General features: G+C 37.5%; 1 protein-coding gene across 5 annotated transcripts in view; it reads right to left on the bottom strand.

Moving 5' to 3' along the window:
• Nucleotides 1–15,918, bottom strand: part of ST7L (suppression of tumorigenicity 7 like) — a 96,365-nt gene that overhangs the window by 30,774 nt on the left and 49,673 nt on the right. For 4 of the 5 annotated variants that reach the window (XM_047784992.1, XM_047784995.1, XM_047784994.1 and 1 more), the window contains exons 12-13: nucleotides 11,450–11,600; nucleotides 7,440–7,532 (exon numbers count right to left, since the gene is read on the bottom strand). In XM_047784992.1, the coding sequence (XP_047640948.1) occupies nucleotides 7,440–7,532; nucleotides 11,450–11,600 (244 nt within the window). The remainder of the gene's footprint in view (nucleotides 1–7,439; nucleotides 7,533–11,449; nucleotides 11,601–15,918) is intronic. The other variant, XM_047784993.1, reaches the window with a different exon arrangement.

The raw sequence follows: 15,918 nt of genomic DNA, 5'->3' as shown, positions 1-15,918 counted from the left end.
TCCCCAGAACAATCAGTTGATAATTTTATCCCCTTATTAATAAGTATCCCATATGCAACATCTTACCAAGCACTGTAAAAATCTAACCAGAACACCAAAGCCCTAGGATTCTAAATATAAATGGAGTCCCTTGTCTTATTTTACCACACTGACACATCTACTCAGGTATTATTTTTCTAAGCATTAGATATTTCATTGCCAATAGTATTCAAATATTTATTTCTTATTTGAAATTTGAAAATACCTGAATAACAATGCTGAGAGGAGCTATTACAATGATTGACAAACGGTAGGTTCAATAAATGTCTGTTAAACTGAGAGTTATTCTGGGACTTCATTAGTCCAGGAAGTTGACCACTCAGGGTTGGACACAAACCTAGGAATTCCTGATGTAATACCTTGCATAAGTAAAGAATGACTAATTCAGTGCTGAATCAAGGTCAGCTATAAATTTAACTGTTTTAAACATGATTCACAGAGAAGATTACACCTAAGTTTCCTTCAGTAGCTAGGTTATTTTTTATGTCTTATACTATCTTCAGAAAGCATATACCAAAAAAACAAACTCATTAAAAATCCAGAAAATTTCCAGAGCCTTGAATCATGTTTAAAGAGAAAGCATACCAAATCTGAATTTTTTTAAAGTTGGAAACATTTGAAGCTTTGGACAACATTGTGCTCTCAGCACCCAAAAAACCAGCAGTCTGTTTTGCTCTGTCCCTTAGTCATAAGAGGTAAACTTCTTCCAGCAAATCAATAGATACAAGCCATGGTATTTGCAAAGACAGGGAACAAACACTTATATATGCCAATAGTTACTATAATTGCTTTTGTGTGACAGAAAAATTAATAAATTAAACTGTATAGCACTTTATGGTTTACAAAGTACTTTAATTTATACTGGTTTAATTTTTTTCAACAATCCTAGGAAATAGATAGTATTACTCCTACTTTATAAGGTAGAAAACTGTTTAGCTTTAGTAACATAATTTTCTAAAATATGATATTTTTATACTGTAGGAGAGATTCAATTATTTCTTTTTGGATTGCTTTCTATAAATTCATTTGTCAGTCATTGTTTGGCTAATACATCAAAACAATGGATGACTAGTACAAAAACACTCCTTTGGAAGTACAGTTCAAATTTCATCACTGACTTGTAGAGAAAAATTTATCAGGAGGCATAAAAGACAACTAAATAGCTATGTGAACTAAGGGAATAATTCAAGTCTGAACTTATGAGGTTCATAAGCAAATTCCAGAATGCTGTAAGTCATATCAAGGTTGAAGGAGAACTGAAAACAAAAAACACTAAGTACTCCTGGGGATTAGAACTCCACATTATTAAAAATCTGTTCATTCTATTATAGTCAGAGACAGAAGAAAATACTCTAAGAACATAAAATACAATGTATTGCTTTCTGTTTCTTGTTAAAAACAAAACCCCAGAATATCCCTCCTTTCCTATCTCCTAGAATCTGCAAATGCGTAGAACCCTAGAAATAATAAAGGCCTGTCAAATAGCAAACTATCTGTTCTTAGAGCCTATGGCTCTGAGAAGACATAATAATAACCCTGATTTTATTCACATTACTATGAAAGTCAGCCTTATATCAGGCAACCTCTGAAATGATTTGGAGGGCATTATTTTAGGCTAAATGCATTAGCCTAACATAATAACACTCTTGCATACTGATGTTCCACAACTAAATATTTGTGTCTTTGCTGTAAATATCCTTGTTCCCACTAAAATAGAAAAGCAACAAAATAACTAGCACCACCATCCTAGGAAAGAAAATAAAATTTCTAACACTAATGACCGTCTAATGGATTCTTCTCAATAATCACCTTCCTAAATACCTCAGATACTCCTCCTCACTTGGAAATTTTTTCCTCCTTTCAGTTTCTATGATATCTAATTCTGGTTCTACCACTCCTTCCCTGAATCTTCCAGCTCCTTATCAGACACCCATTTTTTAAAACTTTTGGTGTTCCCCATGTTTCATCCTTAGTTTATTTCTCATACACTAGACTGTTTTCCTTAGTGATCTCATTCATGCCTAGAAAATGATCACTCCAAATCAGTTTTGTGATGTAAAGAGATGTGGAAAGAAAAAGATATCAGGACTGGTGGCAGTTTTATTTACAAAACCAGATCCTGTACCTAGGTCATAGCTGATTGAATCAGGGATGAACACCTGGGTAAATCTGATTCCCTCTCACAGAAGTTTTAGAAGAGGAATTGAGATATTCTTCATTCTATACTATCTGCCTGAAATGATGACATGTAAACTCAGAGCTGTATGGAGGTATCAAGCTGGGCTACATGAGTATCTAAAAAGGGAAAGCCAAACTGCAAAAAGAAAAATATAAAAATGAAACAGATATATTGAAAGAAGCAGAAATGAGACCTCATACAAAGATGCAGTAGGGGGAGGGAAACAAAAGTGAGAATAGGAGAGACTGAAAAATGCAATCAGAGACAGAGACATACAGAAAACTGACTCCTGGAAATCCTGATAGTTTCCCAGGTTCCTGGTCCTAGTCTCTTCCGAGGTAAAATTGTAATTGTTGCCTTTGGGTTCTTTGAGATAAATTTTCTTTCAACAAATTCTCTTTATGTTTAAGTTAGTTTAAAATAGTTCTCTTATACTCAAAGAATGCCTATAACATTTACTACTTGTATTATATATATTTAATAATATAACTATTATATAGATAACTTACAAATATATCTTATCTCCATATTCTTAGAGACAAAATACAAAGATTATGTATGTATATGTTAAATATATTAAATAATAAAATATTTAGGAGTTCCCGTCGTGGCGCAGTGGTTAACGAATCCGACTAGGAACCATGAGGTTGCGGGTTCGGTCCCTGCCCTTGCTCAGTGGGTTAACGATCCGGCATTGCCATGAGCTGTGGTGTAGGTTGCAGGCGCGGCTCGGATCCCACGTTGCTGTGGCTCTGGCGTAGGCCGGTGGCTACAGCTCCGATTCAACCCCTAGCCTGGGAACATCCATATGCCTCGGGAGCAGCCCAAGAAATAGCAACAACAACAACAACAAAAAAAAGACAAAAGACAAAAAAATAAAAATAAAAACAATAAATAAATAAAATATTTAAGCACCCATACATACATGTGTCATGTATAGGTGAGATGTCATACATGCGACATACTCAAAGCCTGAAATTATTTACTTCTCCCATTCCTATTCCTAAACCTGCTCCTCCTGCTGCATGATGGATTTACCATTCTTCAAATCATCTATGTCAGATTTGGGAATCATCCCTGACCGTGGAGAAACAGGCACTTCTGACTCCAGCTTCCTTATAATCTATTCCATGCATATAGCACTTGGTACATTATCAGTCTTTCTGTTAACCTGTAAGTAGCTTAAGAGTTCAAAGCAGGGTAAAGAGGAAAAGTCAATAATAGTTAACATTTTTGTTGAGTACTTACAATGTATCTGGCATGTTTATAAGAATAAATAACTTTGACTAATTCAAACTATATTTATTAATTATAAAATTTTATGGTGAACATTATAGAGAAACATAGAGGGACCAGTGAAGAGAATCCTGGCCTTCAAGTTACAATCTAGAAGGGGGAGATTAAGAAGTACACAAATCATTCTGTGAGTTCAAAGAAAGAAGAGACAACTTATCTCAGATGATGGAGGAAAATAAAAAACCCTGGAAGAAAAATACCAACATACTCATCTTCTATAATCTCTCCTAAATTTTTATCTATCTATTTGAACTTTTAAGCTCATTAAGCCTGATGGTTGTAAAAGTGCAGCTTTCCTTAGACTTCAGTTCTAATGGACCCAGAATTGTAAAAACTGTGGTAAAGACTTATATCATATGAGGAAACTAGTGTTTACAACTTTCAGCATGCTTACTTATTAGTTAAATCATAAAAGGAAAGTTAAACAGAAATTTACCAGCTCAGAGAGAAAAAGAATGAGTGGATGATAAAGAAGCTGAGACAAAAAGTATAGACTATACTTTCAAGAAGTTTGGTTTCCTGAATGTAGGAACTAGATGAAAACACTAGCAGCAATCATCTACATATACATTACAATATCTACATATTTCTGGTTCTCCTGACTCTTTGATTGCTCTTATTTATTTTTTGGCTGTCCCTGCAGCATGTGAAAGTTCCTGGGCCAGGGATCGAACTTGCACCACAGCAGCAACCCAAGCCGCTGCAGTGACACCACCAGATCCTTAACTCTCAAGGGAACTCCTGACTGCTCTAGGACTGCCAGCCTAAGCCACAACTACAGCCACTGCAACGCCAGGTCCAAGTCGCATCTGCAACCTACACTGCAGCTTGCAGCAACACTGGATCTTTAACCCACTTAGGCCAGGGATGGAACCCATATTCTCATGGATACTACTCAGGTTCTTAACCCCCTGAGCCATGATGGGAACTCCCAAATGCTCTTTTTAAAAATGGGAAGTATAGTCCCTCCAGCTTCACTCTTCTTTGTAAAGATTGTTTTGGCTATTGTGGGTCCTTTAACTTGCCATAAAAATTTTGGGGTCAGCTTGTAATTTGTAGAAACTGTATTGAATTTACAGGTCAATTTGAATTTGAAGAGATTTGCCACATAAATAATATTGAATTTTCTAATTCATAAACATATACTGTCTCTCCATTTATTTAAATTTTAATTTCCCTTAGCAGTATTTAGTGGATTTTAGTGTACAAGTCCTATGCTTCTTGTTAAATTTATTCCTAAACAGTTTGTTCTTTTTGAAGCTAATGTGATTGGAATTGTTTTCTAATTTTCATTTTGTTACTACTGTTATTTTCTTTGTTTCTTTTAGGGCTGCACATGTGGCATATGGACCCAGGCTAGGGGTCTAATCTAAGCTGCAGCTGCCGGCCTACACCACAGCCACAGTAACACCAGATCCCAGCTGCATGTGCAACCTACACCATAGCTTACAGCAACGCCGGATCCTTACCCCAACTGATCAAGGCAAGGGACTGAACCTTGCAACCTCATGGTTCCTAGTCATATTTGTTTCTGCTGAGCCACAATGGGAACTCCTTAATTTTCATTTTGGATTATTTATTGCTAGTATATAAATATGCAACTGAGTTTTACATATTGCTATTATACCCTGCAATCTTGATGAACTTGTTTATTAGTTCTAATAGTATTTTTATGGATTGCTTACACAGAAGAACATGTCATATGTCATCTGTGAATAAAGACAGTTTTACTTCTTTTTTTTTTGTATTTTGAGGGCCACACCTGTGGCATATGGAGGTTCGCAGGCTGCTGACCTATACCACAGCTACAGCAACTTGAGATCTGAGCCATGTCTGTGACCTACCCCACAGCTCACGGCAACACATGTCTGTGACCTCCCCCACAGCTCACAGCAACACCGGATCCTTAACTCACTTAGCGAAGCCAGGGATTGAACCTGCAAACTCACGGTTCCTAGTTGGATTTGTTTCCGCCGTGCCACGACGGAAACTCCTTCTTTTTGAATATGGATGCCTTTTATTTCTTTTTCTTTCTTGATGGTGCTAACTAGAACCTCAGTACAATGCTAAATAGAGGAAAGCAGAGGAGTTCCTGTCGTGGCTCAGTGGTTAACGAACCCGACTAGGATCCATGAGGATGTGGGTTTGATCTCTGGTCTCACTAGGTGGGTCTAGGATCTGGAGTTGCCATGAGCTGTGGTGTAGGTCTCAGACATGGCTCTGATCTGGTGTTGCTCTGGCTGTGGTATAGGCCAGGAGCTACAGCTTGGATTTGACCCCTAGCCTGGGAACCTCCATATGCTGTGGATCTTGACAAAAAACAAACTAACCAACCAAAAAAAAAAAAAAAAACAACCAAAAAAAGGGAACACATACATCCTTGCCTTGTTCCTGATCTTAGGGGTAAACATGCAGTCTTTCACCATTAACTATGACATTAGCCGTGGGTTTTTTGTAAATACTCTATCAGGTGGAGGAGTATTTTGTAAATACTCTATTCCTAGTTGGTTCAGAATTTTCATCATGAATGGGTGTTGGATTTTTGTCCAATGGCTTTCTGCATCTATTGTCCTTTATTCTATAATATTTTCAGATGTCAAACTAACTTTGCATTTGTGAGGTAAATCCCACTTGGTCATGGGGTAAAGTCCTTTTTATATGTTGCTGGATTCAGTTTGCTAACATTTTGTTTGTATCTATATTAATGAGGAATATTGTTCTATAGCTTTATTGTAATGTTTTTGTCAGATTTTGGTGGGTAATGCTGGAATCACAGAATGAATTGGGTAGTATTATTTTCTCCTTTATTTACTAGGAAGAGTTTGTGAAGGACTGTATTATTTCTCCTTAAATGTTTGTAAGATGGGAGTTCCCACAGCGGAAACGAGGTCCACTAGGAACCGTGAGGTTGTGGGTTCAATCCCTGGCCTCACTAAGTGGGTTAAGGATCCAGTGTTGCCATAAGCTGTGGTGTAGGTCGTGGCCATGGCTTGCATCTGGCATTGCTGCGGCTCTGGCGTAGGCCAGTGGCAACAGCTCTGATTGGACCCCAGCCCAGGAATCTCCATACGCTGAGAGTGCAGCCCTAAAAATACAAAAAAAATAAAAATAATAAAAATAAATGTTTGTAAGATGACTGCTCTTTTTAATACTTTTTTTTTTTTTCTTTTTATGGGTGTACCTGGGCACATGGAAATTCCTGGGCTGGGGTCAAATTGGAGCCACAGATGCAGGCCTATGCCACAGCCATGGCAACACCAGATCCAAGCTGTATCTCTGACCCACACCGAAGCTGTGGCAATGCCAGGTCCTCAGTCCACTGAGTGAGGCCAGGGATTGATTCTGCATCTTCATGGACACCATGTCAGGTTCCTAACCCCTGAGCCACAACGGCAATTCCCTTCTTAAATATCTTTAATCTTTGTGTCTTTTTTTTTTGTCTTTTGTCTTTGTTGTTGTTGTTGTTGTTGTTGCTATTTCTTGGGCCGCTCCCGTGGCATATGGAGGTTCCCAGGCTAGGGGTCGAATCGGAGCTGCAGCCACTGGCCTACGCCAGAGCCACAGCAACGCGGGATCCGAGCCGCGTCTGCAACCTACACCACAGCTCATGGCAACGCCGGATCGTTAACCCACTGAGCAAGGGCAGGGACCAAACCCGAAACCTCATGGTTCCTAGTCGGATTCGTTAACCACTGCGCCACGACGGGAACTCCTAATCTTTGTGTCTTTCATTGCACCAAGCACAAGGTTTTACCCCAAAAATACTTGGAACTGAACTAAATTGTACAACTACATTCAAGAAGTGGCTAAAAATAGTATTTAAACAATATCCTGAATTTCAAAAAGGTACTTTTAAAATGGGAGAAACATGAAAAACAATCTTACAGCTAATTTTAAGTTTGGGAAAACTTGAATATTTACTTACTAGGTAATAGCTCTCTGTCAGCGGTCTCTGTGCAGCTGGGGTAAGGGTAAAATAGATGGCCTTTCTCTAGTGGGTATGGAATCATTCTAAAAGCTGGGGGGAAAAAAAACATATGTTGGTATTCAATTCAATCTCATTTTCATCCTCTACTATAATCAAAGCTATTTTGGAGCTGTATTTTCATTACATTTTCTCATAGCATTTTATTTTTTTAGAGACACATTTTATTTTTTAATTTTTATTTATTTTTGCTTTTTTTTAGGGCCAAACCTGTGGGATATGGAAGTTCCCAGGCTAGGGGTTGAATTGGAGCTGTAGCTGCCAGCCTACACCAGAGCCACAGCAACGCAGGATCCAAGCTGCATCTGCAGCCTACACCACAGCTCACGGCAATGCCGGCTCCTTAACCCACTGAGCAAGGCCAGAGATTGAACCTGCATCGTCATGGATATCAGTTGGGTTTGTTAACCGCTGAGCTGCTACAGGAACTCCTAGAGAGACGTTTTAGATGAAAGAAACGAAGTATGCAAAAAGAATGGATGAGAAGAACAAGATTTATTTAGAGAATAGTGAATGGTCTGGCTGGAATAAAACTAAAGGGAGCAGTAGATGGATGATGAGACTGGGTATGTCCTTCTTGCCTCAGTCTCCTCATTTACAAACACAATAGATTTAACTTCCCAGGTGTAAATTCCACTTCTTAGGAGAATCACATATAACTATTGTAGTCATAACTGTTGGCAATCTAAAAGTTCTCAATGGCTTCTAACTTCGTATGTGAGCTGTTGCCAAAGTTTTCTATGAGCAGAGCTTAATTTAGATCAGGAGACACCAAGATCTCTAAATTAAGTATCTAAAGGGGTCACCTTTGGCCTGACCTGGCCCACTGTTTTTGTAAATAAAAATTTATTAGAATATAGCCATGCCTGTTCATTTATATATTATATAAGGCTGCTTTCATGCCTTAAGAGTTGGGGAGTTGTGACAGAGACCACGGCCCACAAAGATTAAATATTTACCATCTAGCTCTTCACAGAAAAAAATTTACCAATCCCTCATCTAGATTATCACCAACTCTTGTAGACTTCTTAAATAAGAAATCCTTATTGATCTATTTAAATAGCTGAGTACTCATCAAAAAAAAATTTTTTTTTTTTTTGCCATTTCTTGGGCCACTCCCTCGGCATATGGCGGTTCCCAGGCTAGGGGTCGAATCGGAGCTGAAGCTGCCGGCCTACGCCAGAGCCACAGCAACGCGGGATCTTAGCCGCATCTGCGACTTACACCACAGCTCATGGCAATGCCGGGTCGTCAACCCACTGAGCAAGGGCAGGGACCAAACCTGCAACCTCATGGTTCCTAGTCGGATTCGTTAACCACTGCACTACGACGGAACTCCTCATCAAAATTTCAATAAGGTTTTTGTTTTTCTTTTAGTGCTTGGCTCTATACACTTTTGTCAAAATATGAATTTTGTTTTGCTCCCATAAAATGTAGTGATTTGTCTATAAAGTCACAAAGCAAATCAGTGATAACACTAGGGAATCATTCATCAAGATGATTATGAAATACAGAATAAATCATATATGTACTGAAAACTTCCTATATGCTAAGCAGAATGCTAAGCACTGAAGACACATACAAGGTGAATGAGATAGAGGACCTGGTTTTGAGGAACTTACAGTCTACTGGAAAAAAAAGCAAAAGGGGAAAGTCTAATTATCCCAAAACATTTCAGTTCTTCAGTTTCAACAGTCCTACTTCCATTAATCTGTAGATTGTCATGTCAAGCACAGTGCCTGACTCTCAACAAAATGTTAATGTAGAGGTTCCCAAATCTTCTTGGTTCAAGGACACATGGTGCCTTTCATCTTTAGGTAATATGCTATGATGCCCCTATGCTGAAAGAAATGTCTAATGATTCCACTTATTAAGCAGTGGGTCTGACCAACTTTAAAAGTTTTTATTGTAACAACCTAGTGATTTGAAAAAAAATACACATAATTAAAGAATAATTATTTCATTTAAAAACAGCCATTATTTCTTCCTAGTGGGATACATGAGCCTATTGGGCATTGCATAATTTCTCAAACCTTGGAATCACATTGGACACCACCATCCTCATTTCCTGTTCCATACCGATTTTTGTGTGATATTTCTTTCAATTCCAGCAACTAAAAAAAAGTTAGCTTTGCAAAGCTATGACAACATTTAAAGAAACAGAATGAAGAAAGAGTCAACTAATGCTGAAATCATGAACTATTTAGAGATAGCAGTTTGAATGGTGTCTGACAGATGGATATTGCTGTGTTTCCACTAAAAATTTAAAATACCCCATGGCACTTTTGTGAACTTGGTGTAATACTCCAAGGTACTTCAGTGCAAAGTTTGGGAAGTGAGAGGGTTAAGCAACTTGAGGGAATGAGCTTTGAATTTTCATTGAGAGGTGATTTTAAGAAATAAAAAATAAGGAGTTCCCGTGGTGGCGCAGTGGTTAACGAATCCGACTAAGAACCATGAGGTTGCGGGTTCGGTCCCTGCCCTTGCTCAGTGGGTTAACCATCCGGCGTTGCCATGAGCTGTGGTGTAGGTTGCAGACTCGGCTCGGATCCCGCGTTGCTGTGGCTCTGGCGTAGGCCAGTGGCTACAGCTCCGATTGGACCCCTAGCCTGGGAACCTCCATATGCCGCGAGAGCGGCCCAAAGAAATAGCAAAAAGACAAAAAAAAAAAAAAAAGAAATAAAAAATAAGAGATATGGCAGTTACTTGAAAATAGTCCAGGTCTCCAAGAAATATACAAATGGACAATTAACACATAAAAAGATTACAAATTATTGGGAAAATGCAAATCAAAATCAAAATGAGATAACTACTTCACACCCATTATGATGCTATTATCAAAAAAACAGAAAATAACAAGTATTGACAAGGATATAGAAAAAGCAAAACCCTCATGCTTTGCTGGTGGAACGTACAATGGCTTAGCTGCTATAGAAAATACTATGGTGCTTCCTCAAAAAAATTAAACACAGAATTACATGATGTAGCAATTCTACCACTATTAGGTTTACACCCAAAATAACCGAAAGCAGGAACGTGAACAGATATTTATGCACCCATGTTCACAGCAGCATTATTCACAATAAGCAAAAGGTGGAAACAACTCAAATGTCCATTGATGGATGAAAGGATAAACAAAATGCTGTATACATTTTCAATGGAATATTACTAAGCCTTAAAACAGGAACAAAACTCTGACACATGCTACAACATTATGAGAGTGAAAGAAGCCACATACAAAAAGAAAAATACTGCATGATTCCACTAATATGAGATATCTAGAGTAGCCAAACTCATAGAGACAGAAAACAGAATGGTGGCCATGGGGCTGGGGAGAAGACAAGAATGGGAGTTATTTTTTAACAGGTCCAGAATTTCAGTTGGGGGTGATGAAAAGTTCTGGGGATGGACAATGAGGATGGTTGCACAACAATGTAAATGTACATAATGTCATGGAATGTACATTTAAAAATGTTTAAAATGGTAATTTTTATGTTATATATATTTTACCACAATTTAAAAAAAAACCTTTTTTTAGAGTCAAGTTAATATCGGTAATGAGGAAAATCGTTTCATATTGTACACATCTCAAAACAAACCCCTCCCAAAAAGGTGCAGTTTAAAAAATATTAAAACAGCTAGCCACATTTAAAACAATTATAAATCAAGGAATATAAGTTTTCATTTTCTTTCCTTATAAATATGTCATTTAAATGAACATACAGCAGAATATCCAAATAGTTTCTGATTCTGCTTCTCCCAATTGTAGCATTAATATAAGCATATTACACATTTCTTCTACCAAGAAACACCACTGAGTTCACTTTTAAACCAATCTGAACAACAAATCCTTAAGGAAACTCAACAATCTCATTAAAAAGAAAGACTGCCTCTGTGAATGCAATGAACAGTCATAAAGATTAGTGCTGCACCTGGAAAAGAATACTTACTGCCTTCCCACGTACACTGTAACAGATTAAGGGCACCTTCTATCCGCTTCCAGTGCTGAAGATGAAAGAAAGCATAGGCAATTGCTTCACTATCACCCCGTTTCAGAATGTGTTCTGGAGGTAAAATGAGACTTTTCATCTCTAGTAAATACTAGAAAAGAAACACACACACATGGACACACCAAAGGAAAATAGAAAAATTTATGTTAAATACCCATAAAAATGTAGATTCATATTTTATAAAGTTAATTTGACTTAACAAATATTAAGATAGTTGAAATGACATGAAGGTTGTACTGACAATGTGTATAAAACGCTTACATATATATTTATGCAAATTCCAAAGATCAGAATATTCCTATAGGTAAAAATAAAGTAATAAGTGGCTTATGTGTGACTTTACTAAATGCAAAAAGGAAACCCAAGCTGAAGAAATAATGTGCGAGCAAAGTATTTATTTTTCCAAAAAAGAATAATTGTAAAAAATTACAAAACATAATTTTGGAATAACACTTTGTGCTAACATTCATTTTTTTCTTTATTCCCCTTTTAAAGTGAATGAATTTAACTAAGAAGTTCCATCAAATTAATATTCACTGAGTGCAAAGCACTATGCTATTTAGGGAATGCCAAAACACTCTGTTCTCTGGAGCTTTTAATTACATTAATGAGAAAGATTTCTTAAGTTAATAATTATAATCAGACTATTTTGAGTGCCTTGTTAGTGGTATAAATGTATACAGGAATATGGATAGGAGGTATCCATGTTGTAGCATGTATCAGTACTTCACTCCTTTTTGTGCTTGAATAACATTCCATTGTATGCATAGACCACATTTGTTTATTCATTTTTCATTTGATGGACATTGGATGCTTTCATCTTTTGGCTATTGTGAATAATGCTGCAATAAACATTTGTGTATGAATTTTTACGTGAACAAAGGTTTTTCATCTCTCTTGGGTACATATCTAAGAGTAGAATTGCTAGGTCATGTCATAATTCTATGCTTAACAAGTATTAATTATGGGAGTTCTTGTTGTGGCTCAGTGGTAACAAACCCAACTAGTATCCATGAGGATGTGGGTTTGATCCGTGGCCTTGCTCAGTAGGTTAAGGATCCGGTGTTGCTGTGAGCTGTGATGTAGGTTGCAGACACAGCTTGGATCCCATGTTGCTATGGCTGTGGCATAGGCCGGCAGCTGCAGCTCTGATTTGACTCCTAGCCTGGGAACTCACATATGCCATGAATGCGGCCTTAAAAAGACAAAAAAAAAAAAGTATTACATTATGATTTAAACTACTTGCTGAAGTTTGGAATTTGAGCTGATAGGTAGAATATGGATGAGAAGATTGGAGGGTAGGGTGGGGAAAAGAATAGGAGAATACATTCAATGTTCAGGGCCAACTTGCACAAAGTTACTGATCCAGGAGAGCACAGTGCAAGAATGCATTTAAGGGATTAGTGAGCGTGCCTGTTAAAGAAGTTATAACCTATCAATTCTTATTCATATATGAAATTACATTCTATGTTATACAACTTCTTCTTTTTTTTTTTAATGGCTGCGCACCCCTGGCATAAGGAAGTTCTCAGGCCGGAGACTGAATCCAAGCCAAGCTGCAACCTACACCGCAATGCCAGATTCTTTAACCCACTGCACCAGCTGAGGATCAAACCTAGGCATCCATAGCAACCTGAGCCACCGCAGTCATATTTTTAACCCACTGCACCACAGCATAAACTCCAAAAACAAAATCTTTAAAAAAGTATTTAGTTCTCTAACTACCTTTTGCAAAGAAGGAAGCCAGAGTACACTTCCCTTACTAGAAAAGGTCTGAAACAACCTCTCTGGTTCTCAATAATTTGATAGCAAATTGTATGTCATAAAGTCCAAACCACATTAATGTCTATCATAAAATATAAAAAGAAACATTTCGAAGGTGTTTTAAAAGATACATTCTCACATTTCAAATTCCAAGTTCCTCAGGTTGTTACACAAACTAATGAGATAACAAATTAAACAGCTGAATTTGTGAAACACTTTGTAAAACTACTACAAACAGGAAGAATTCTAAAAACAAAAAACTGCAGTGGTTTCAAATTTTAAGCATCGGGTTATTAATTATATGTATGCACTTATGGTATTAATATATCTGAAGTAATTTCTCTTTTTTGTTTACAGAATGTGCCTTTCCAACACTTACTGAATGTAACACCCATCTTTAATCACTCTTATTCCTATACCCCAATAAAGCTGAAATTAAAAAGCAAAAAGATAAAAGAATAATTACTCTTAGTCTTGATGTCACTGGCTCTCTCCTCAAAGTGTAAGAATGTCATCAATTTATTTTAGCAGATGTCACAAGCTATGAGATTATTTACTAATCCAGTTCGGGGACTTAACATTTCCCATTCAGTTTCTTAAAGGAATGCAGCAGAGGTTGTGTCCTGGTCAAGCAAAGCCCATTTGCTGCCTGGCTGGGTTCTCTCCCCTTAGTGCCTTGGGCCTATATTCAGGAGGGTAATATTCTTTCTAATCCTTTTTAATCCTTGCTCATTTTTTTAAAACACAGTAAAAGATCACTCGCACCAGGCGGCTGTGGGAAAATGGACTCAAATAGCTGACCTCTGACATGACTCCTTATGCTCTCTGCAAGTGCACTAAGAGCTTCTTCAGTAGGAAGCAAAGAAAATGAGGCAATCACAGTGGAATCTCCATCATAAAAAGAATATCTTATATTCTGAGAGGTTTAATACTTAAACCATGTCCTTCTTATTAGAATTCTGCTTTATTTTACAGACAAAAGTATCTTAAATTATTTTCAATGAGTTTTAGCACCCTGAAGCTTTAAACTAAATCCTATCTTGGTAGACACTTAGAAAATGGTTAGCAAAAGTATTAATTTAACAATTATTCAGTAAAACTTATAAAAAAGCATCAACTTAACATATATCTAGAATATACTTTTTTGAATAGCAACTATATGTCTATATTTTCACTGTAATAATCTAAGTGACAATTAGTATAGTAATCAAACAGATACACCACACTCATTAGGAAATGTCCTTTACAGCTGACTTTAAATCAAAGCTACTCTTATTTTTCAGTTTCTAATAGGTCATTGAAATAAAATCTCACCCTTGAAATTTAAAGAAAAATTTTCAGTTTAAGGAAAATGTACTTAAAATAGGTAACTATAGGATTATTTTATTTCCTCCACAAAATACTACTCAGAAATTTCTACTACTCAGAATAAGCTGTAAGTTAGTGCACAACAGAAACCATATTCTTCATATTCTCCTGTCTTCAAACTCATACATATATTTCAGATTTACTTAAAGATATTTTCTAACTCTCTGGACAAACTGAAAACAAAAAAAAACAAAAACAAAAAAATTCTGCTACCAAGGCTTTACTTTCTAATGAAGAATGTGAAAGGTTAAAAAAACTAAGATGTGGGAGTTCCCGTCATGGCGCAGTGGTTAACGAATCCGACTAAGAACCATGAGGTTGCAGGTTCAATCCCTGCCCTTGCTCAGTGGGTTAACGATCCAGCGTTGTCATGAGCTATGGCATAGGTCGCAGACTCGGCTCGGATCCCGAGTTGCTGTGGCTCTGGTGTAGGCCGGTGGCTACAGGTCCGATTTGACCCCTAGCCTGGGAACGTCCATATGCCACGGGAGCGGCTGAAGAAATGGCAAAAAGACAAAAAAAAACAAAAACAAAAACACTAAGATTTGGTTTGGGTTTTTTTTGTTTTTTTTTTTTGCTTACAGAATACATGCTCACAATACAAAAATGCAAATATTGCAGAGAAACATAGAAAATAGTCTATGTTTCCCGTCATGGCTCAGGGGAAAACAGTCTTCAAGTTCCCATCATGGCTCAGCGGAAACTAATCTGACTAGTATCCATGAAGATTCAGGTTCAATCCCTGGCCTCACTCAGTGGGTTAAGGATCCAGCATTGCCATGAGCTGTGGTGTAGGTCGTAGATGTGGCTCGGATCTGGTGCTGCTGTGGCTCCAATTACAAGATTGGAAAATAAAAGAATAAAAAAATAGGAAGTTCCTGTGTGGCACACTGAGTTAAGGACCTGGTGTTTACCTGTGGCACAGGTGCAGTGTGGGTTCAGTGCCTGGCCTGGGAACTTCTACATGCCATGGGCGCAGTCAAAAAATAAAAAATAAAGATAATTTGATTTGTGTTTGTCTAGATTTCTTTTTAAAGGAAAACATACTGACTCCACTTTTCTTAACTATAGTATCAAGGAGTTCCCATTGTGGCACAAAGGAAATGAAACCGACGAGAAACCATGAGGTTGCAGGTTTGATCCCTGGCCTCGCTCAGTGGGTTAGGGATCCAGTGTTGCCATGAGCTGCAGTGTAGGTCACAGATGTGGCTCAGATCTGCTGTTGCTGTGGTTGTAGTGTAGCTCAGTAGCTGTAGCTTCGATTGACCCCTAGGCTG

The sequence above is a fragment of the Phacochoerus africanus genome, chromosome 6, assembly GCF_016906955.1.
Source record: "Phacochoerus africanus isolate WHEZ1 chromosome 6, ROS_Pafr_v1, whole genome shotgun sequence".
Taxonomy (NCBI): domain Eukaryota; kingdom Metazoa; phylum Chordata; class Mammalia; order Artiodactyla; family Suidae; genus Phacochoerus; species Phacochoerus africanus.
The sequence above is the reverse complement of the archived record's forward strand: the minus strand, read 5'-3'. Positions and strand labels throughout refer to the sequence as shown.